Source organism: Fusarium coffeatum (assembly GCF_003316985.1).
Source record: "Fusarium coffeatum strain FIESC_28 chromosome Unknown BRIP53273_contig_108, whole genome shotgun sequence".
Classification (NCBI taxonomy): domain Eukaryota; kingdom Fungi; phylum Ascomycota; class Sordariomycetes; order Hypocreales; family Nectriaceae; genus Fusarium; species Fusarium coffeatum.
In genome coordinates this window covers 88,382-112,184 of record NW_022157901.1, presented here as the reverse complement: position 1 = coordinate 112,184, position 23,803 = coordinate 88,382, and the positions used below count along the sequence as shown (strand labels likewise).

The window sequence follows — 23,803 nt, the reverse complement described above, 5'->3', positions numbered from 1 at the left end:
CTCTTCTTCCTCTTCTTCTTCCTCTTCCTCTTCATCCTCAACAGGGCTTTTTTCGTCTTTATTGTAATTGCTTATCGGACTGTCTTCTTGTTTCGTCTCAGTGCTCAGCGTGTAGCTTCTGTTAGACCGTAAAACCACCATGTTGTCGTAATAGTGAGCTTTACATGTGTTAAAAAGAATAGCAGGAGAACAATAGGATCTGTAGAGCTGTCTGTCGAGGTTGTAGAGACTGCAAAGGAGTCTGTAGATCACTAATCGTAAGGTGAAGAATCGTGAGGACGTGAGAAGAATCGTGAGAAGAATTGTAAGAATAATCTCAAGAAGAAATTTTCATACCAAATTATTATTTATCCCATCAGTTGTTTGGCAGTTGTTTGGTAGTTATTTGGTAGTTGTTTGGCAGTTGTGTGGCAGTTGTGTGGCAGTTGCATCACAGCTGCTGCCACTGGCAGCCACCAGCCGGAGTACATAACGTAAATATACCATAGCAATGTAATAGACAGATTATTATACGAGCTATGTTCTTGATTTCGTTACTATATAGCCTAGAGACCCTTGTGGGCGCCCTTTGTTTATGAAGAAACCGAATGTCTGTGTCATATCTATCAGATGGATATTATGCCAGGTCATATTTCACGTCCGACACAATCAAAGCCACAAAAAGGATCAGGGCATTGTTATTATCTTGGAGCCATGGTATTATCAACGATCTCCTAGGTGCACAAAGACTCATGTATAAGGGATATCTGGTTTAGGACTAGGAATTATTGATATCAAAGAGCTCGATATGCACAGCTACCAGTTTCATTTATTGCCTAGTACTGATATACTTAGGTAGGTAAGACACATTGTTTCCAAATTCTGTAGTCCAAGTGCAGGCGGCATGCCAGAAAGTTATTTGAATTTACTGGTCGATGTTGAGAAAGCAATAAAGACAACAGCAAATCGGGGTAGAAATATGAGCTGGATAATGAGCTGAATGACAATGCTGTAATCCTCACCTTAAGTCTATGATGAATGAATGTCAACGGATGCTTTGATTAATTGCTCTCCAGCCCTGTCTCACACAATTTTGTTGCAGGTTGTCCATACTTTTGAGTCTCTGGGAGTATAGTTTGCAATCATAGGATCTAGTAACCAGATTACCAGCCAGTTAGGACATCATATATTCTGAGCACGATAGAATGTTGGTAGAAACAATCTTCAAACTTGGAGCCTAGGCGCTGAACTTGTGCGTTCTTTAGATTTTGATTTTATCGGCAGTCTAGGATCGAGATGTATAGAAAATCAAGGCGTAGATCGCCGTTGAGGATCCTAGGATGTTTCTTACTGTGACCACGGCCCTGCTCGGTCACAGAAGTCCCATCTCTTCATGCTTATTACGTTCTTTCTCATCTATCTGCCTATCTATCCAGCTTCTTATTTTCTTACAACGGGTTGGATGTCTGTTTCAACGAACTGTATAAAATCAAAGTATGTATCCAAGTACAGTTTGTGTTAAGGTTGGTCATCAGGGATAAAAACAATGCATATAACGTTTTAAGGACGATGGTCGAGTTCGATGTTACACTGCCAACATGAGATGAACATGTGCCACGCCAACCCCAATCCAACCTCCAAATTCAAGAACGGTTAACTTGGGCCAATCAAAAACCTTCTACTTATTGCGTCCTTGTTATTATTTCAGACTCCGATAATGACTCCGCCATCCGAGGTAAGACACAACCGGCCTACCCAGGCATAGTCTTTGCCTCTTCCTTTTAGGTATCTTGCTAGTGTTGCTAAAATAAAGTAGTCTAAGTGCTAGACTAAACTGGCACAAGATGATCAAATTATTTTATCCCTTAGGCTCTTGGCGTTTTACTTCTTAGGATACACTGACGAGGGGTTGTTTTATCGATCTTGGTAGAAGAACATCACTCTTTCATCTGAACATCAGGATCAATCCAGAGTCAAATACCCAAGCCATCGCTTGTATCTTAAGTTTTCGTCATTTCAATCGTAGCGGCAATGTCAGACTCAGATATCCCATCTGTTCCTCCGCCATGGACTCTCAAGGGCGATATCTACGCCTTTGTCTTCTGGATTTCTCGCGCTCAAGCGGGCAACCTTCCCGACATGGCATATTCGCCTCTCGAGGCAAACTCGGACTTCGCCAAAGAGCAGAAAGCGATCGGAGGACTAGGTATGATCCAGATCATTCGATACACGGATTCTCCTGTTGGGCCATATGACGAACTCATCCTGGCACCGGGAACTTTTGGCTACGAGAAGGAAGATGAGAGCGGGAGGAGAGTGAAAGGGAAGGGTGTCAAGATTACGAGGATTTATGTTTCGCAGAAGCATACCTGCTATAATGGGCGGAAGAGTATGTTGAAGCGCCTGGGCATTTCTGCAGTTCTTTCTGCTAATCCTCACGTTTAGACTGGAATGTTCCCAAGCATCTCGCCGAGTTCATCTGGACCGACAACTCAGACGGTTCGACAACCGTTAAAGTATATCCTAACGATACAGCTCCCACAGACTCAAACTCGGGCTTCACTGAATCGGCTGTGCCAGCTTCCACTCCATTCTTCCAAGCAACCTTCAAGTCCATTCAATACACACCTTCATTCCCATTCCGGACCTCGTGGCTGAATTACTTTGGCTTTGACACCACCCTTGTCTTTCCTCCGCTCCCCCAAGGCACTGGAAGCCAAGGCGAGCTCCCTGGTACCGATCGTTGGTGCTCCGTTATTCCACAGCAGTCGAGCTCCAAGTGTAAGGTAGGCTGGTTTGACATTGAACAGCATCGTGACGAAGAGGGGAATGTGACCGGTGCATTCGAGAATTTCTGGCCTGGTTGGTCCAAGTGGCAGTTCGGGTTCAAGATGCAAGATTCGGTTATCAAGTTTGACGTTCCAGAGACCTGGGAAGCTTGCAGGTCGAGATTGTGAGCTTCAGTAGCCTGTGGGAAGCGCCAGGCTATTGCCTTCACTAGAGTAGGTAACAGGCACGTTGCTTATCCTGGGACAGCTAGTTTCGAGAGGTACAGGACTGGTCGTAGTAGAATGATATCGGTAATATATAAGTAAGCAAATGCCTCTTTGCCAGAACACCTTCAGCTCCAACACGAGCCAGAAAACAATGAATCACAGCCCCAATCTCACGACCCAACAGGTTGCCTCTGTTGGCTCTCCGTATCCGTGTAAGAACCCCCAGTCTACGCAAGAAACACAGATCCACTAAGCCTGCTCGCCGTCACGATCCGTACATCAAGTCATTAAACGTGTCCAATGCACTCGTACATAAAGTAGCCTCTTCAAGCCAGCCCCAGGCATGCTTCGTGAGGTTCCCCATCTTTGTCATCCCCTTCTGGTGTTTGTTACATTGATCGGCACACCTTTTCATAACTATTGGTGAATCCCAGGATAGAAAATTGGCCGATCAATTTATATCGTATTGCTGTGTCTTGACCTTCATATACCAGCGATATGTAGCAAGGCCATTTGTTCCTCGGAAGATCGCCCTCCGCATGCGTCGCAATGCGTGGACGTCCTCGGTTGTCGTGGCAATGAGGATTGACCCGAGACAACGCAATGGCACAGGCGGTCAATGCTTGTTGTCGCGAATGACAGCTTGCAAGACATTGGTCTTGTCTGGTGCAGACTTCATGATTTCATTCATTCGGTGCTTCCAGTTGCCGCCTGCTTAGCTACCACCTCTCGGGCATAAAACTCAACCAGCATAGTCGCATACGCTTCCAGATCTTCCACTGGAACTGCGAGTCGAAAATCGTTGAGGAGGAGAAATTGGAGCTCAAGATGATTCAATTCAACCAGTGGCAATCCACCAACCTGCACCTAATGTCAGTCTTCCGTCCAGTCAGAAAGAGGTTACCAAACAAAAATTCGTACCTTGGCATATCTCGAGTTAGTGTAAAAAACATCCGAGAAGAACTTGCTCGCACACGTCACACCAGAAATGATCAGACGATGAATGTTGAAGCTATCAACAACGAAGTATGTTGCAGCAGCAATGGCGGGGTGTTCTGTAGGAGTGGCAGCTCCTTTATTGCTACTTGAACGGCCTTGTCCAGTCGAATCGGCCATATCTTCATCATCATCGTCCGCAAGATCTGAATCGCTCTCATCTGCATCGCCCACAACCTCGCCGCGCATGGGGGTGTCCTGTGGAGTGTTTGTGTTTGTCTGCCGCGACTGTGTCTGCCTTCGAGCCTCTTCGTTCTTTGTAACCATATCGTTGACGCGCTCTGTCATACGATCAAAGTATACTAGAAGACTGAGAAATACTTCGTAAGTGGTGGGGCAATATTTATGTATTCTCGACAGGTAGCTGAGGATAGTAATAGCGGGAACATTCTTGCCATGGAAAGCGAGAACAGAATGATTCAAGGATGAGATCGAGCTGCCACTCGTATCGCCAGACTGACTAGCCTGTTGCTGGTGAGCGACATTGCGCTGCATCGCATCGTGTTGCAAATCGTTTGTGGTGGTGATTTTTGTTAATAACGCGGCTACCATTTCGATAATATCCCCTATAGGCATGCCACTGATTTCATACTTCATTTGCTGAAGAGGGGGGTCGTTAAGGATGCCAGATCCGCCATTGCCAGATAGTAGATCGGCGCTGGCCAAACTCTGAATGTGTGCTAGATCGCGAATATGTATAACTGTCTGCTCTGGCTGCTGTGAGGGTGCACCAGAGAGAGAATAAGTAGGGTTGGGTATTTGAAAGTCGTCGGAGGCAGGAGATGGTTGTTGAGCAGTAGAGGGGTGTGATGTGGTGCCGGACCGCGAAGCGTGGCCTAGGGGACCAGAGTCCCTCGCGTCGGATGCCATAGACGAGCTCTTTGCATCATCGGCGTAAGCTGGGCCGGTAGCAGCAGCAGGTGATGAAGATGGAGGCGGGGAAGGGAAGCGTGAGGCTCCGCCAGTGGCCGACACGTGGGCGGTTTCGTGACCCGCAGACGCTGGAGTAGGTGTAGAGTCTGAAGTCGATGCAGTTGCTGCTGTTACTGTCGCAGGTGACCACGTGGTAGTGGTTTGGTTACTGCTGAAGTCGGCGAGTTCTGCTGTGCGCTGGGCTCGAGGAGTGGTGGAGTGTCGTGAACGGCTACCAGATCGATAGGACGAAGAAGAATCGTGTGAGTGGTGGTGTTGCAGGGAGGGGTTGGCAATCATGTTATGAGGATATGAGGTGGTGTCTGAAATGAAGTCGCCGATCACAGCTGCCATAACATCGCTATCGGGCGAAAGCTCGGGAGTATGCTATTATTAATTTGAACGGAAGGGTATCGTGTGTTGTCGCTGGTCTCGTAAAGGGTAACGTAGAGCAATATCGTAAGCAGGCGGGCAGGTATACTGCGGGACAAGACAAAAACAAATTATTAGTCGTCAAGATCACAGATGGATAATAATGTTGCAGGCAGGCAGGCAAATGATATCGCTTGGCAGGGCAGATGAAATGCGTAAAAAGGGTCTGAGCAGGGCAAAATGGAAGCGATGACGATGTCGATAGCCAAGACAAGCAAGTTGAGGAAGTCGAAAAGAATCAAGTCAAATGGAGGGGACAGAGTAAGGTAGAGGAGGGGGAGAGGATCGGGCCGGTGGGGACGCCTGGGCTGGGAGACCAGAACAAGGACAAGCCCGACAGATGCTGGAGATTTTAGAGGCTGAGTGAGCAGTCACTGGAGCCACTGAGGGGAGTCAAGGTCAGGCTGACTGACTAGCAACTGGTGCGTCGTCCACTGGACTGGGCTGGGCTGGGCTGGGCTGGGCTCCAGCTGTGACATTGCAAGACTCGCCCCTCACCAGCCCTCGTGGGCAAGCCAGCGGGTACCCTTGGTATACCGTGTGGTGGTCGAGGCGGCTGGCGACCGGATGGATGGTGGGGTCAAGTCCGCGCTGCGCCGATTCATTCTCCCCGACAAAATCTCGGAACCGACTCAGTGATGCATCTCTCGGGCCTGATTGGCGCACAGTTGTGCATCAAGTCAGGGTCTTGAGTGTTTTTTTGCCCTCTTTTTTTTTTCTCGACTCTTCGAGAGTGTCCCAATACGATCTGTGGTCTGAAGCTCATTTTTTGAATCTGTCGACACAGGGGAATTCCTGTTGGGTGGGGTGCGGTGTCATCCGTCGTCGATCATCTCCTGTCAAGAAGATGCGGAAAAGGGTTCATCTTCACTTTTCGTCATTCGACACAGGAAACATGGTTTGCGCGGATGTACGTTGCAAACCCCAATGCGTTGACGTTTGAAGATGTAGCCAAAGCGATCCATATGGATATCGATTGCCCCATCAAGTACTGGATCGTTGAACGCACGACCTGATGCGTTACACTGTCGGTCATGGTAACTGATGTGGCGTAGTAAATTCGCATCCATCCTGATAAGAGCACAGGCCGACGACGTCACCACCCCTGCCAACATGTGCATTGTGCAGCCATCCAGACTCAAAGCTCTTTGGATGGCTGGTCTGGTCCTTGAGACTTCATCGCCTGCCGTCCGCTTCGTTGCAGCAGTTCCATTCTATCCTCTGGTTTCACTCAGGTTTCACGGACTGAATTCCACGCTCGTGTGTTGAATGGTGACGACGTGCGATACACAAACGCAAGTTGGATATTAGGGCAAACATGAAACCAGGCACATGAAACATATAGAAAGTGAAGCAAACAAATCGTGCACTTACCGAGATTTGGGTATTTGAAAAGCAGGTTCGTTTAAGAAGACGAAGCGATGACAGCGCGAAGACAGAGGATGCAACGACGTAAAAAGGACTACACGCGAGTTGAGGTAGATTACCTAAGATAAGAAGGATATGGTCTGATTCATGAGCGTAAGATACTCGTCAAGAGCCTCTTCGGAGTTGAAGTAGGTAGAAGAGGTTGAGTTAAAGGTAACGACTAGCAGCGGGTAGGATGATTGGCTGCATTAGGTATGTAATACTGAAGCGTGATGCACGATTGAGAATCAACAAAGTTGCGCGTATTCCGGCGAAGGCGACGGAGACGGCGAGTAGCGGCCAACGGAGCGGAGCGAACTGGTTGAGGATAAGTCGAAGGTTTGTTCACCTGATCAGCGCTTTTGGATAGCAACCGCAAGATCGTCTGATATCTGAAGAGTGTAGAAACTGCAGTTGTATGCTGCAGGTAATTCTGCGCTCTTTAGGTGCAAGATGCTAAGAATGGCTCGAGGTTCCAAAACACATCGGGAACCTAACAGAGTGTAGGCACTCGGTTACGTTGGGCTCTGTGACCAGATTGACATTGGACATGCCAGAAGGAAATAGCGGGCAATAGCAGCGGCCTAGAAAAGTCGTAAACTCCGATCCAACAGAAAAGACGCGCAAGCGAGCGCCTGGAGTTTCGACGAACGCAACTGCAAATCTTGGCCCAAACGCAGCCAAGTTGAGTCGAGCCCAGGGGAAGGAAGTTACGACAGCGAATTGAATGACACGGCTCTGAGTGATGTTTGGGCTCGGTCGACCAAAATAGTTTGGCCTAGATAATCGTAAGGTCCGTTCACTGGGGCTGTTCTGGATCTGAATCTAGCGCAAGGGTCTCTCCAGGCCTGCCAGAGCCAGGTAAAGTCAGGCGAGTGGCTGTCCGATAGTGGGCTCGAGCTCTGTGGAGTGGGGTTGAGATGGGGATCGAGTTGATCAACAGCGTAATCATGTAGGATTTAACAGCTCAAGGTACGTAAGGCTTAGTGAATTTCTTTATGAAAAGAAAGAAAGACAGGTCGACTGCGTGGAGATCTTTCATATGCTCGACTGATGGAGAAGCCGGGGAAAATAGGGGTGTTGCTTTTAATAGACCCCGATGGGAAGGAACTGTTGGGTCACCCCTCGCTAGAGGTCTGGTATATCAAAGTGTCAGGGAAGGATCTCATCGTTTGTTTCCTTCCTGTGTCAACTGCCTCGCTTACGATTGCTATGTTCTCCTGGGTCATCTGTTTGGGCCACACCTTCCCAAACAGATTCTAGTTGTTTGTAGATCAGGGGTTATGTATGGCAACCACCAGATATCAGCAGGCTTCCTAAAAAGAAGGGAGTGACAGATTCCTTTCGAGTTACCTATGTCGCCCATCTAGATACCTTGGTAGCTACTGGGCCATAGGATTGGATTCAACTGTCGTCGGACTTTCTCCTATGAAACTAGAAAAATTCCTGATAGCCAACCAAACCCTCTTGTTAGTCAAACCCGGCCCCTCCCCGACTCCGAAATGTTCCCCGAGCCAATGGTTCAAAGCACGTGGGCACGTTTTTCTAAGAGAAAGACCGCGACAAACTGATTCAGTAGAGATGAGTAAACTTTTATATCTGAATAGAAGTTAGAAGATAGGATAAAGCTGTCTTCTAAGGCTCAGGATGTCAAAATAAAAGGTACTAAGAGCTGGCATAAGGTGGCCGAATTATTTCGTCTCTTAGGCTCTCAAAGACTAAATCTTTTGACACTCTGGCGACGAATACGAAACAGCAAGGCTCAAGTGATCTATTTAAATGCAAAACTCTATGCTGCCTCGAACCTTGATATCCAAAACGCTCTGTTTATAGAATCTCTCAAACGGGCTCTGTCGAGTCTGAAGTAGTTCCATGGCCGTTTATGTGTACTCAAAGTGCGTGTCAACTCCAGCACCGGTTTTACAGAGGTCAATACACCTGTCTGTCTGGTACTAGAGCTCTTGCACACTTGTTGCACGAGATAATAACCACCGATTATCTGCAGGTCGGCATGCCACCTACGATATGCACAACTCATCACAAAGTGCGCGGTTTATACTAAAAGACGGTCCCTGTATCACTCATCGGGGATAGACCTGCCTACTATATTTCATCCTCTGCGTGATTTCTTGCTGGCAAAAGACCGACATCGGGTGCAGTATATTTGCCGCGGCAGTTGTAAACTCACGATTGCGGCTATGCAGGGGATATCTTATCTGTGGAATTGGACGAAGCCGGCGACGATCTTCCTCCCCTCTCATGCATGTACACGTGCTTCATCAACCTTTTTGTTCCTGGCGGTATTACTCCAGGCAAATAGGAAACCACAAAATATCACAAGGCCTCGCCGTGATAGCCAAAGATCTGCCGGAAATTGAGTCAATAGACAAAGCACGGTTCCTTAAATCACTAGTCTTTGACCACAGAGCATTTATTTCCGAGCACATGGTACTTTTTGTCTAAACTCCATATTATGTATCACCAGGTACCTACCACGCAGGTCTCGTGAGCCTCTCATTTGTTGCTCAGAGTCCACTCCACTGCAAGTCTAAAACACAGTTTTAATCGTCTTTCTCGGCCTCGTTCTAGAAAAGCGGTGAACTTTTCAGATAGCCGCCCGTCAGTGTGTCAAAAGAATTGACCATAAGAGACGAAAGAATTTGGTCGCCTTATGTTGGCTTAGACCAATACTTAGGCTACTTTAGGTTCCATTTTAGACTATTAGGGAGACTGATAAGGCATTGACTTTCTTTATCCCATTATCTAGTGGTCATTAAGGTACTCTTCTTCCTCTATCCCATTACTCATGTCGCACAGCGTAGTCGGTATCAGGCAGGTACAGGTGTCGGTCTGCTCCTTCCTTGGTAAGGACGACCATACGAATGACACCACCGGAGCTTCCGTCCCACTTGATAGCCTCCCTCAGAGCCCCCTTGACGAAGTTGACAGCGTCATCCTTCTCCATACCCTCTCGCCAGTTGGCATCACAGTAACCGTAGATGTAAGTCGATCCAGAACCACCGATGGCATAGGATTGCTTGTGGAGGGAACCGCCCAGGGGGATGGAGTAGACTTGGCCGCCGAATCGCTCATCCCAACCAGCAATAATCAGACCGGCACTGCATACGGCGGTTAGCTCCAATAGATATAGGGGATGGATTGATCAGTCAAGGACGTACGATAGACGGTCTTTGTTGGCGTAGCAAATCTCCTGGAAGATTGACGCAGCGGTCTGTGTCATGGGAGGCTTGCCATTTGTCATGGCGAACAGTCCAAGTTGGTATTGAACGATGTCGGCAACAGCCTGGGTATCGGCAGCTGAGCCGGATCGACAGCACCAGATGGTGTCGTGCACTCTTGTCAACTTGTCTGTCACTCGGTTTGCGATGTAGGAGCCGGTCGTTGTTCGTGAATCCGCACCTAGAGAATAACAGTCAGTATTTGCGTCGCTATTGAAAACAATGATGCATACCCAGAATAACACCGTCCTTGAAGGTAACCGCCATGCTAATAAACCGTTAGGCAAGATCGTTTGCATCATCAGATAATCACATACATAGAGGTTCCGAGGCTATAGGCTTGTTAGTAAGCTGCGCAAGACAACAGAGGATCCAAATCAATACTTACTTGACCTCTCCCTTCTTGAGGCGGTCCATATCTACATGGATACCATCTGGCGATATTGTAAGCTTCAATATCGACAAGGCGAAGCTATGACGAAAGAGTTCCCAACGCACCCTCATTCAGCACTCCAGCGTTGCCAAACTCCATTGTGACGATTTTGGATGATTTTGTCGAAGATGTAAGAAATTGAGCGATCGGCCAGGTAGGAGTCGTGAGTCGTAATGTTTCGTTGTCGTTGGTCGTTGCTTGGGAGGGCAGGAGCTCTAGAAGCTCGGGCAAGGCAGCTCTGAACGCGCAGCCGCGAAACGGTTATCGCCACGTGATTGTACACGTGACCTCATCTCGAGATAGAACAGGTAGGTAGTTACAATGGCTGGGAAGGTATTTGAATAACGGAACTAAGTTAACTACTGCTGTTAAACCGATTCATTATTGCAGGCTTTAAATATATTTCTTTGTACATATGCATTCCTCCAAGATAAATGGTGCGAAAAATTGCAGTCTTCGTTATGTAGTCGGTATGAGCAGACCGGTCCAGCCGGGGCCAACACATGCGGATTTCTTTACAGCCTTGAATTACCGTGCATTAAACCCTGGAGATACGCAAAGCAAACTAATGCTTATGTAGCTCTTGATCAGGTCCCTCGCCCTTGACGCCCTCTACACCCTCTGCGCCCTCCTTCTTGTCCTTGTCGCCACATCCACAATCGTAGAAATCACCGATGTTCTCACAGTCGAACAAAGGCTTGTGTACTCTCTCGTTGACGATGTTGTGGGCGAAGCACAACCATCCAGCGGCTGCGTTGCGACTGCTCGTCTGGGGAGGATATTGGGCAAGCAGCTTTCGGAAATGCGCCGCACACTGGCCGCAAGGGTAGAGTCGGGCAAAAAGGTGCATGAAAGTCTCGAGAGCCATGCGATCCTCCTTTGTCGGCTTATCGGGGAATCGTGCCATCATTGTGTGAAGAAACTTCCACGTTGCGTGGCCAAGCTCAGCCCTGGTGAAAGGTGTGTCAGTGGCACGTTGCATCGGAGATTTGGAACTCAAATAACATACTTTAACGTCGCATTCTCAAGCTTAGGCGCAATCGATTCGCCCTCGAGGAGACCCGCGGGCATGGCGCTGAGGTCGGCCACGAACTCAGATCGAGGGGCGTCCTTCAGGGGCAATTCAACATCATTGTGAAGCTTGGGAAGAAGTACACTGCGCGAGGGACCAGAGAAGAAATAGGACAAGGTGAAGAAGATACCGAGAACCAAGACGAAAGTCAGGGTCAGATGCTGTCGGCGAGCCATGATTGTAGCGTTAAGTTACAAAAGAGTGTGAAATGGAGGTCAGTCCTCCGTTTGTGGTTGATGGCTCATGATAAGAGTAGATAAATTCCGGCCTGGACCTGGTATCGAACGAGCTTCTAACGTAGAAATCCACTAACCACTTTCAGCAGAGGACCCTGCGTGTCCTGACGCAGCGGGGGATTATTGAATTCACACGAATCACATGCGAGAATGCAAATAGAGTGGCATGAGGTGGGGCCGGCCGTTTCCGGATCCGAAGCCCGCTGATAGAAGTGGGTCTCGGGGCATCTGACGTTTAAGCATCAAGTATCATGTAAGTGAGTTCGTACGTTTATTCTTCAGCTTGACATTTTAATTGGGCTTACTGGTGGAGCGAGCTTAACCATATGAGTATGTAGCTAGTGCTGCATGTCACTGGTAATAATCAATCTCACGGAAAGAATCGTCAGTGCCCAATTAATGCACCAAGTTTGAAGCAACCTCTACACATGAGTTGTTTTTAAGAGAACTCGGCTGTCTTTATTAACGGGTAGAGTACGGTGAACACCTAAATGTCTAACAAATCAGGGGGACCTATCAAGCGCTCAATACCAAGAAGATTTACAGGGAGTAGGGTAAGAATACTGTCCATGATATAAAGCTACCCTACACATTGTGTCGAGGTCAGGATTTCATAGTATACATGCCAACAACTTTTTTGAAGACCTTTATCTACATTCGCTTATCGATGAAATGGTCGGTTAGACTACTAGTTCAGGGCTTCTTCAGATGTGGAGGTTGGTATGCATCAAGTCAGACACAACGTCGACAACCTACCTATCTGAGGGATAAGTAACAATTTTGAACAATCATCACACCACTATTACTCTATTCATAGGCAAACATGCTGGCTAGTGCTACAGAGCTAGAATTGCTCTCATACCAAGATACATGGCGAAGTACCTAGTTTTCTCCCCAGGTCATGCGTTGGGAGATACAGGAAGAGTTCGCTAACACAATAGAACTCTTTGATCAAGGCGCAGTACTTCCACAAGCGCTGAAATATGACGAACTTGATTAGCTATTCAGAAGTTCTACGGAGTATATTTTTTCGCTAGTAGTTCGTGATTGAAAGCATGCATGCCGACGACATCGTTCACAAGTGTCGAGGTCAGCTTGTATGGCAACAATCAAGTCGATTGACAGATAAAAGGGAAAACATCCAAATGCCCACATACAGGCAAGAACAAAAACAGAAGGGCAATGACGCAAGGAACAGAAAACCTCAGCATCATCGTCATCACCGAGCCATGTTTTCCCCGTCTTCCCATGTTCGGCGTTGTTGACACGAGAGACAAAGGGATACATCTCAACACCAATACCACCCCTATCCCCAACGATATCACTAATGGATGTAACATAATCGCATTGCAAACCGCCTCATGGTTATGAATCAATATTTTAGTCATAGCCATTCACAGCAGACAACAACTTTGACTCCTGTATTCAGAGGACATTCGGACGTACCGTGAGACGGCTTATTCATTCACCAAGCCAAGGAGGAACAAAGGATGGCATGGCTTGGCCTGCGGGGTAACTATTGAATTCCCGATCAAGATGTAGGATTTGTTAATATGATTAAACAGTCACTGATTCAAATCGAGACGAACATGAGGAAGACAGTGATATTTGGCATGCCAACCGCATGGTTAACTGCATGAGATTTCAGAAACCGGAGAATGTGATGACTGAATATTAAAACAACAAACCCCTCGCAGTATTAGTGTTTACAAAAAGTGAGACAAGACAAGGCCATACTGGAAGGCTGAGACCTTGACCTTATTACATGGACCAGCCTTAGGAGACGACAATCACGACCGACAACAAAGAAAGCGCCACGATCGTAGCTTAACGTAAAATAATGCGGATAGGTGGTCACATTTCTCAGTATGACCAAACAAGACTATTACTAAGTATAGAAACTCTTCAAAGCCGCGTTCCTGATATGCTAAGATCTGAACGAGTGGTGACTGAAGCCTACGTGACTGATCTAGAATGCTAGATTCTTAACTAAAGTCATTGATCAAGTCCAAAACACAACTCCGTCATTTAGAAAGGCAACAGCTCACCGGTTCAAGCGCGACGAGCCGCTGGCAGCCTCGTCTCAGGGGACTCTGAAATTCCTCTAGCCATTAGGTCAGCCGAGTCGGAGGGATCTCTGCCGGGAAATGGACCCGAGTCACATTTCTCTCAAATGTTTCTCGAAGGGCCACCCGTTTCGTTTCAGGCAGAGTCAGCTCACGACATGGGTAGAAAGACGCCAGGTCAAGTAGGGAGAAGTTCACCAAAAACAAGCCAGAAACCGCCGCTTTGGACCCGTATCCAAGAAGCGGTAGGACAATAGCGGCACGGAATGGCCAGGACGGTAGTGGTGATGGCGGAGGTACACGGACGTCTTTGATGATAGAGTAGCCGCCGCTTGCACAAGCGATTCGATAGGAGAAACTATGACGAGACGGAGAAGTTTTCACTGGACCACTCTGACTACTGAATTACCTGTGATGATCAAGGTCCTGCGGAGATGTGCTGAGATTAAATGCGCCTTAGGAGGCTCTTGGCAGCGAAGCCATCGCGATCAACCGAAGCGAACCTTGCCGAAGACGGGTAGGAAGAAACGGTAGAAACAAACGAAGCGGATGTTTTTCACGAGATAATGGGTGAATCACTGGAGTTCGGATGGCGTCGAATAATCAAACTACCATTATGGTAGCTGCTCTGACGGTCGACAGGGGAGGGCCTGTTAGATTAGAACCAAATTAGGCTATGGGCATCCCAATCTGGTGAGACCCTGGGCCGCTTTTTCTTTTATTAGGATCTTGGCCCTGGAAGAACCTAAAATCGGTCACTACATTTTGATCAAGCCAGAACGACCACTATTGACGATGGTTGCTTCAGGTGAGTAGAGGGGAATGGAATGTAAGGCCACGCGCGATTCACGAGATTTTAGAGCGAAACACACGATGGAAGAGCGAGTGGCTGTGCGTTATGGGAATAGTATCAGGGCGGAAAGAATGTGTTTGGAAACAATCTCCGTTTGTTATGCACAGACCTTAGAATGGCGGATCATGGAATAGTACAATGCATTCATAATATCGAACTCCTTAGTATTGCATCTATTATTTTCTATGTATAGAGTATCACACAGACGCTGATGCGGGTCGAGGGAAGACCAACAGCCGAGTAGCACTTAGGAAGGAGGAAAATGTGACGGTAACATCGAGAAACAGAAGCAAAATATAAAATCAACATTACAGTGACAATGATATGCAATGCAAGTAAGATTGAATCAGGTGACAAGTGCGTACATGTGAGTGAGTAGAGTCAAGTACAGCAGAAATGGTAGTATGTGTTGATAAGGACCAAGGCGAGTAGAATTTATTTGACTGCTAGAGTACATAGCAAGCAACCCCCGTGATACCCTCAAGATCCACAGTCCCATCAGCAAGAACCAAGGACGGATCTCGGAGTCATCTGTAGATCGTTAATGGTGACAGGCCAGTTGAGATGAAATCCATGGTTATGGTCATGGTCATGGTCAGACCAAGCCAGACCAAACCCTATAGTGGAATCATTCTTATACATCGCTGCAACGACACGAGAAAACCATGTGCAGAAGATATTAATTGAGACATTTTAGGTTTTTGTACCTAGTATTAAACACGATAGTGAGTGACGCGCAATCTCGGGGACGCACAACCAACCGAAGCGCTGCATTTCTTTGCATTTTCAAGCGCCCACGTGGAGTTAGAGAATTCGCTGCCCTGCAGTCAGTGAGCCACATCCCGGACTGCTCTGTTTGCCTTGTTGACTGTCGAGAGCAATTATTATTTCGCTCGTCATACTGTCTTACTCATCGAGAGCCCTGTCAAGCCACAATCGTACTTTGTTGCGATATCATCTCGCTTCGGTCCAAAGGCTTCGGAAGCGAAAGACATGGCGTACCGAGCTGTCATCTATCAGATCAACCTCGTACATATGCTTCCTTTTTCTTCAGTTGATGCCGTGATCGTCAAGCATCTTCTCATCAACATGATTCCTGCCGAGTAGGACCCGCAGCAAACAAGGGATACTTGTCCAGGAACCGGTAGTCTCCTAGTCTCGCATGCCACGGACCGGCCAGGAACAGGGTCATGACAATCAAAGGTTGGAGTTCAAGTGGCGCCGCCTAGGCCAAGCTAAGCGTTGCTAAGACTTTTCCAGCGGGTCTTTTCCATCATGTCTCTAAGGCGCAATTGGTGTTTTTCTGTGCTTGTCTCCATTTGCAGTTCGGTTCCTGGATCACGGCGCTATCCATGCCATGGGGTGGCCCTTGGACAGGCACTAAGGCACTAGGCCAGGGAACTTTGCCAAGGTGCTGGCAGTCGGGAGGCTGCTGATTGTGGTTAGCAGTTCGATACTCGATCAGTCATTACGCGGTACCTTATTTTCCACGAGAGACTGACGCAATCAGAGGGTATCGCTCAAGAGACAAGCTTGTATCGCCTCAATCTACCAGTCGCGTGTGAAACTGTTCTGGGCGGTTGCATCACCTTTCCCACGCGTTGTTATGTATTCATGACCAAAAGTTTTTCGTTGGTTCAACAGGGAAAGCCACTGTCAAATATTGTTGCACACCAGCCACGCATGAGATCTCCAGTTGAACGAGTCGGTCCTTGTTCTTAATTCATGTAGGTATGAATTGCCGAAGACGGTCGATACGGCGTGTAAGTGGTAAGCGAAAGCATCTTGAACTGTCGTCTATCCATCTCATCGCCATGGTCACATTGACCCCTTTGAAGGGCATAATTGATAATTAGTACATACTGGATAATAGAGGCTTTTGCTATAACTTATAATTTGACTTTTACACTCGGGGCAGCTTCCCGCTGGCTCTCTCCAGGTCGGGACTTCCCCGGTTACAAAAAAGGGAGAAGCAAAAAACTCTGGAGTTGTAAAACGTGCACACGCAAGCTGCTTTCATAATGGAGATATGCAAGATGGATAAAGGTGAGCGAGGACGTGTAAGCTTATGGAGATGTGAGCTGTTCAAGACGAAGCTAGGCCTTAGTGAGCGTTAAGAACCCATGCTGTCCAATCGTGTCACGTTATCTCCAGCGGGCCCCCCTTGCAGATCGCAGCCCCATGAACTTCGGCACAAGCTTTGTGTCTTGTTCTCACAGCCCTTCATAACTCGCACAACGCACAACTCGTCTTCTCCTCACCACAGCATAATGGATTGGATTGACATTCCACAAGCTCCCCCGGCACAGGAGAGACACAACCAGTGTTTGGGACTCAACGCTACGACCCGGTCCGTTGATTTCCACCAACGCCGCTGGCCTACAGCACAGCCTCCAGCTCCAGGCAAGGCATGGTATGCCAGGTCCCTGACTGACGCTGTTTCCGTTACCATGATGCCGCACCATGGCATGGCTCACCAGCATACCGGTTCACCCCAGTGCTACATACTACCAAGAATGCGCATACGTCGCATTGTCGGGTGAGGCAGAGAAAGAGACTGACAGACAAACTGCCGCTTATTCAAGAATTACTTATTCAACTATTGATTGACTGTGCCGTGCCCTGGCATCGAGACCATTTTCTACAGAGGGTGTATGGATAGGTATCGCTGTAACAAAGCAATCTCAGCCACACCCTGGCTCTTAGTCCATGGACGGACGCAACGCAACCCCCCTTCACTTAGGTGCGCAATTTCAGTTCTGGCGGTTGTGCTGGCAGCTCGTTCTCCGTGCTACTAAATTGAGTTAGATAGCCCACCACTACCGCTAGTAGCCTGGACAATTCTCCCTGATGACCTTGGAAACCCTGGGGCTTGAGAGGGGTTCTGTCTTTTTGGCGCCGCTGGCCGTTGCCGTCTCGAAGCATTTCAACGGGTGCGATCAACGGCCATGAACGCAGCCTCAATGAGGAATACAGTTTGGAGCACGGTTGTTCCCGAGAAATTGCAACAATGGTTGATGAAGGCGTTGAGCATTCCCCGAAGTGACGCTGCACCGGACACTACCTTCACCCAGCCGACAGAATCATCGTGTGTCTTGTTGATAGCGCAATACTTTGAAACAAGCTCTGGAATACATTGCTTGGCTAGACGAACATGACTGCATCGGTTGTACCCATCAACCTCATCGCGGGTAGCCGTCAGCCATTCAAGCTCAAGCTCAAGGGTGGTGTGGATGCCATCCCATCTCCTTTGTTCACCCGTTACCGTCGTTTCTCCAGGTGGTCCACCTGAAGATGGGAGGGAGGTAGTACGAAGCCGCCAGTCCAGTTGAGTCTAGCAGTGTCTCCAGCGATGTTGGCGCTGGAAAAATAGGTTAGGTGTTGCACAGATGGACGTGTATCCGCTCACCAGCCAGGTTGAGTTAGGTGCATCTCAGTTCAGTTCAAGTTCAGGGCACTCTTTGACTCTCATCCACATCAACATCCATGCCTGGGTCACACCCCCTTGATCCCGTCCCCTTGTCCCTGTCGTGTTTCCATGCCCTTCCCATCTCCCCATTCCCATTCGCCTTCATTCCTTCCTTCCATTGCTGTTGGCCCTGTCGCTGTCCCTTCTTTTCTCCAGTCCAGCCTTTTCTTACATCTAGTACTTACATACTCTTTATTCTCCTTCCCGTCCTCTCGTTTCTCTCCACACCGACCTCACCTCCAACGACAAGTATCAAAGGCGTCGTCGTCCGCTATTCGATTCTCGACAGCGCTCCTGCGTCTGAAAGCCGATCCCTCGCGAGACCCGTTTACGACTCACCCTCCTTTACTCACTCGGAGTCTGGCTGCCAGTAGGACCTCTGGAGGTTCTAGCAATTTCATCAGCAAATGTCGACGTAACGATTGATTTAATCTCCGTTAATCAACTCGATCATCTGTCCAGACACCGTATTTGAATCGAGGAAGCCGTCACGGATCATTATCTGAACGACACGCGTCTGTTTCGAATCGCTTGACGATATTTCGTCTGTCACTCTTTTGAATTGATTTTGAATCGCATATACATACGCTCTACGCAAATTATATGTGAGTCTGGGTTCCATGCACGACTGGATGGGGAGGTTGTCGATCAAGCCTTGGTTTGATGGACGAGGAGGGCATTTATTGATGGCCGGCGACCGGAACACGCGAAGATCATGAACAACTGCTAACAATGCGACTCAGATTACACTCGTTGACACTTTTGTCAAGTACATTCGCTGCAATCTAACCCTGACAGTGAGTTCGACGATCACGACGACTATCCGATAAGACTAACACCAAGTTCAGTATACACCAAACATATTAATAACTCAAACCGAAAATGCACGCCAAGTCCTTCGTCCTGGCTTTGGCCCTTGCCTCTTCGTCTGTTGTCGAAGCCAACCGACCTCGCATCTACTACCCACGACAAGTTAAGAGGGAAGTCGAGAACAATGCTCCTGCTCCCGTGGTACCAGGGAACCCGGCGGTTCCCACGCTTGAGAAGCGAGACCCCCAGGATTCGTTCCTTGATCGCCTTTTCAACAACAACAATGAGAATAAGGCGGCCGCGGCAGACAAGGAGGATGGTATCAACTTCGATCCCACTCTCCCTCTAGGCTTCAAGCGTCCTGGCCCCAGTGCTAGTGCCCCGCCTGCTCTCGTCCTCCAACCTACCACAAGCATGGCCATCGAGGAGCCCGAAACAACAGAACCCGCCGAAGCCACCGATGCTCCTACCGAAGCCGACACCGGTATTCTTCTTGCCCCTAGCGGCATTGTCACCAGCAAGACCGCAGTCAAATCTGCCGAGCCAGCCAAGACCTCAGCAGCTGCTGTCCAGAACCCTGCGACGCAGCCTAAGGAGGAAACCGAAGCTGCTCCTGTCGAGTCCGAGACTGTTGCTCAGCCTGAACGGCCCGCCGTCACCTCCGATGTTGACGCCAACCCTGCCCCTACCGAGCAGCCAAAGGAGGAGACCAAGCCTGCTGCGACAACAGCACCCGCTGTGAAGGAGCCTGAGTCCGTCAAGACCCCCGAGAAGAAGCCCGTTGAGTCCAAGACTGAGCAACCTGCTCCTGTCCAGACTCAGCCCAAGGTGGAGACAGAGTCCCCCGTTGTTGAGACCAAGGAACCCGAAACTGAGGCGCCTGCTAGCACTCCCGCCAAGAAGCCTGCTGTTGAGACCAAGACGGAGAAGGCTGCCCCTGTTGAGTCCAAGATCGAGTCTAAGACGGAGGAACCAGTCCCTGTGCAGACCGAAACTCAACCCCAAGAGGAGACTCAGCCCTCAGCTGTCCCTACTTCAAAGAAGGGTCTGCTTGACCCCGTCGAGAGCCTCTTGTCTTCCGTCCTTCCCGTTCCTGCCGAGTCCAAGACCACTGCGCCCAAGCCTGTCAACACCGAGACCAAGGCTGAGCCAGCCACGTCTGACGACAAGGAAGAGAGCCAGCCTGCTCCAATCGAAACCGAGACTGTCCTGCCTGCTCCTGTTGAGACCCAGAGTGCTCAGCCTGCCGACTCCGACTCCGAGACCAAGAGCCCATCTGTTGAGAACCCTGCTCCTACAACTAAGGAGGGCCTTCTTGATCCCGTTGAGACCCTCCTGTCCTCTGTGCTTCCTGTTCCCGCTGATAGCGAGACCAAGAACCCACAACCTGACCAGACCGAGTCTGAATCTATCCCAGAGGAGACTGAAACCCCTACAAAGGAGCCCCAGCGACAGGAGAGTAAGCCCCAGACTGATGGACAGACTCTGCCTACTTTGAGCCCCCCAACCGACGAGGCTACTGCCGCTCCTGGCACTGTCGAAACATCTAAGGACGGTCTCTTGGACCCTGTGGAAACCCTTCTCAGCTCTCTGCTCCCCAACGAGCCTTCTGAGGTCAAGACTACCTCGCCCGAGGAGACATCGGCTCCTGAGAGTGTCCCTGTGGATATTCAACCCACCTCAGCCGCTGCCAACGACTCTGATGCTCAGCAAACTGTTTCTGGTGCCCCTTTGACTGACCCTGAGACAACTGGCCTGCCTGATATTATCCCTACTGGCATCCTTCCCGACACTACGCTTCCAATTGACGAGACCGACATTCTCCCCATTCCCACGGATATCACTGATGTTACATCTGCTCTGCCTGAACCTTCTAGCCCCGTCACCGTCTCTCCCGTCATTCCTACAACCGCTGCCCCTGAGGAGTCCCAAACTGGCTCACCCGATCTGACTTCATTCCTGGACCCCAACACCAAGTTTCCTCAGACTCCTGGCTCTGAGCCCACTGAGTCGCCCAACGTAACTGTCCCCGATGCGACATCTGGTGTTGGATCCCAGCCTGTCGAGACTGAATTACCTGTGGCCACCAGTGAGCCAGTCAACGGCACCCAGACCGACCCTGCCGTCACTGGTGAGCCTGAGACCACTGGTGCTCCTGAACCCACTGAGGTCAACACCGAGGACGTGACTGAGGCCCCTACCGAGGTTCCTACTGCTGCCCCCACGGCTACTGGTGACTCCTCCGAAGAGCCCTCTGGAAACGCTACTGAGCCAGCCACTGAGCCCGCTACCAAGCCTATTGACACTGCTACTGGCTCAGTCCCCACCGAGCTCCCTGCTACTCAAACTGATGCCGAGACCAATGGTACTGCTACAGAGGAGCCCACCTCACCCGCCACCCAAGTTGAGACTGAGAGTGCACCCGTTGCTACCGATGGCGAAGAGACCTCTGCAGCTGCCCCAACTTTCACTGACGAGCAGCCTTCGGTTCAGCCTACTTCTCAGCCTCCTCCTGTCGAGACTGAGACCCAGCCCCAGACTCAACCTGAGCCTGCCCCGACTACGCTGGTTCCCACCGCTGCTGATCCCATCACCAGTATCCGACCCACTGCTACCCTCACAAACACCAACAACTGGCTGCCTACTACCATCATGTTTGAGCCTACCTCTATTCCCGCTGCTCCCACCCAGGCCACAGAGACATCGACTTCCACAGGTCTCCCTGCTAATATCCCCCGAGTCATTCTCCCTAACGACCCCAACAAGCCTGTTCCCGAAGGTTCTCGGGCCATTCAGATCGGTTTCCTCTTCCCCTTCAACTACAAGTTCCTGGCCCGAAACACTGTCGCAGCTGCCCAACTCTTCAAGTACCTCCCCAAGGGTCTTGCCGATGCTGGTGGTTTCAGCAAGGACCGCATTCTGGTTGAAAAGATCATTCCTATGGATACTCAGTCTCAGTGGGGATACATTACGGCTTTGGCTAAGATCCATTACCCCGAGAACATGCTTGACAGCCTCCAGGCTGATCTCATGACTCCTAACTCTCTGCTCTACAACAACGACCTCGAGATTGTCCGCAACCTGACCTCTGTCATCAACAACAAGATCGATATCTTTGGCAACACTGACAACGACTCCAACTCTGACAGTGGTGACTCGGATGACGGTGGTAGCAGCAACAATGATGGTTTCGGTAACAGTGGTGAGGGTGACAAGACTGCGAAGCAGAAGGCTACCACTGCCGGTATTGCTGTCGGTGCTGTCGGACTCAGTGTCATGTACGGTGCCGCCATGTTCCTGGTTGCTCGACGATACAAGCGCAAGAAGCAACTGGGTCACCGCCGTGCCAGCTCTATTGGCAGCAGCCAGCGATCTTCCGAGATGCAGTACGGCGGCAACGGAAGCCCTGCTCTTATGGGCGGCGCTCTCATGAGCCGTGACTTCTCATCATATGGTGCCCAGGGTGAACACCCTCCAGTTCGACCTGGTGGCCGTGACAGCCACGGCAGTGGACGCAGTGGCATGGGCAACTCGGCTCGCACTGCTTTCATCTCTGCTCCTGTAGCTGCCGAGAACTCACTCGGATGGAACTGATCAACACGAAATTCAAACCGATGATTCCCCCAACATTCAACATCCATCCAAAAAAAAAATTCTACCTTTTCACTAGCACCATTTTTCTTTTTAAAACTTCGATACCCTTCAGGTGGATTGTGACGACTACGCCTACCACTACGACGCGGTGATCACCTTGCCATTACGAAAACCGCTCGATATGAGCCCTCAACTCGAAACGTTCTTTTAACCATGCTCTTTCTTCACCATGTTGAGACGACGATGCAAAATGCGCTTTGCTCTTCATTATAGACTTGTCGGTCGAAGGGTTTCCCAAGCCCGACCCGGCCCTACATCATTTACCCATTACGCCTGACGCCTCCCAAGGGGTAGAGCCCCCACGTACCTTTTTACTATTTCCCTCGGCTCCATCCTGGCGACCTGGCCTTCGACTTTTTTACTAATGCCTTTTAAACCTTTCTTTTCTCTTGTCATTGTTTATTGTGTCTTGTCGTGGAGGAAATGGACTGTTGGTGTGTCAAAAGAGGTGGGAGGAGATGGCAAGGGATCAAGGGGAAAAGTGAAAAGCTTGGCTACTTAGACAGGCGTTTCAGGGCAGGACCGGGCAGAAGAAGGAAGAACGGATTTTTGATGACAGGATACATGTCCACTTGTATATTAGGGGACCGTGTTTGGTGGCCTCGCATTACGACTTGTATATCCGCATCGTTCTTGAGGAGAGTGTTGGTTAGTGGTGGCGCTTTTTCAGACTTTTAAGACATTAGAAACCAAACAAATCCAATTAAAAAGACAATGTATACTCGTGAACGAAGCGTCTCTCTGTTAATCGCTCTCAGGTTCTGGATGCGTCGGTTTCCCCCATATCGGACTTACTACCACAACAGGTGTGATGAAAGGTTACATCCGAGTCTTGATAAGGTTGATGTGCCGACTTTCATTGCATTGAGCGCGGGCTTGGCCGAGGCGATTGATTATCTGCATGGTATCTAGTCTCTTTTATGATCTTCCAGTAATAGATATGGTGACTTTTGGCTACACTATTTATTGTAGCGTGCAGTGGTAGATCTGTCGCTCACCAACTGTTATTCTGATGTGTACTAACTTAGCAGTACTGTGTCTGTCCGCCGAGACATTTGCAACGGGGTTTCCCGCAAGTGGTGGTCGATTCTCTTGTTTAGAGAGTAATTTCCCCTGCATTAAACCTTGATGGTAGACCACGCTATCGCGACGGCGCCAACGGTGCGGCGCTCGGGGACTGGGGGCTAAAGACAGGGGTTGTTTATTATGTAGTTCTGGGACACACTCGATACCTCCTCTTGTCTCTTGT

General features: G+C 49.3%; 5 protein-coding genes across 5 annotated transcripts; 2 read left to right on the top strand and 3 right to left on the bottom strand.

Moving 5' to 3' along the window:
• Positions 1-2,010: 2,010 nt before the first annotated feature.
• Positions 2,011-2,936, top strand: FIESC28_05015 (uncharacterized protein; the record flags this gene model as incomplete). Its single annotated transcript, XM_031159162.1, has 2 exons — positions 2,011-2,368; positions 2,425-2,936. 2 exons carry the CDS (start codon positions 2,011-2,013, stop codon positions 2,934-2,936), a joined length of 870 nt encoding a protein of 289 aa, XP_031016806.1.
• Positions 2,937-3,662: 726 nt separating this feature from the next.
• Positions 3,663-5,183, bottom strand: FIESC28_05014 (uncharacterized protein; the record flags this gene model as incomplete). Its single annotated transcript, XM_031159161.1, has 2 exons — positions 3,663-3,836; positions 3,897-5,183. The coding sequence occupies 2 exons, from the start codon at positions 5,181-5,183 to the stop codon at positions 3,663-3,665; spliced, it is 1,461 nt and encodes a 486-aa protein (XP_031016805.1).
• Positions 5,184-9,522: 4,339 nt separating this feature from the next.
• Positions 9,523-10,493, bottom strand: FIESC28_05013 (uncharacterized protein; the record flags this gene model as incomplete). Its single annotated transcript, XM_031159160.1, has 6 exons — positions 9,523-9,841; positions 9,902-10,142; positions 10,195-10,229; positions 10,279-10,293; positions 10,350-10,395; positions 10,460-10,493. 6 exons carry the CDS (start codon positions 10,491-10,493, stop codon positions 9,523-9,525), a joined length of 690 nt encoding a protein of 229 aa, XP_031016804.1.
• A 466-nt stretch (positions 10,494-10,959) lies between these two features.
• Positions 10,960-11,642, bottom strand: FIESC28_05012 (uncharacterized protein; the record flags this gene model as incomplete). The annotated part of the gene is made up of 2 exons (XM_031159159.1): positions 10,960-11,344; positions 11,404-11,642. The coding sequence occupies 2 exons, from the start codon at positions 11,640-11,642 to the stop codon at positions 10,960-10,962; spliced, it is 624 nt and encodes a 207-aa protein (XP_031016803.1).
• A 7,330-nt stretch (positions 11,643-18,972) lies between these two features.
• On the top strand, positions 18,973-22,494 carry FIESC28_05011 (uncharacterized protein; the record flags this gene model as incomplete). The annotated part of the gene is made up of 1 exon (XM_031159158.1): positions 18,973-22,494. The coding sequence occupies one exon, from the start codon at positions 18,973-18,975 to the stop codon at positions 22,492-22,494; it is 3,522 nt and encodes a 1,173-aa protein (XP_031016802.1).
• Between the last annotated feature and the right edge of the window lie 1,309 nt (positions 22,495-23,803).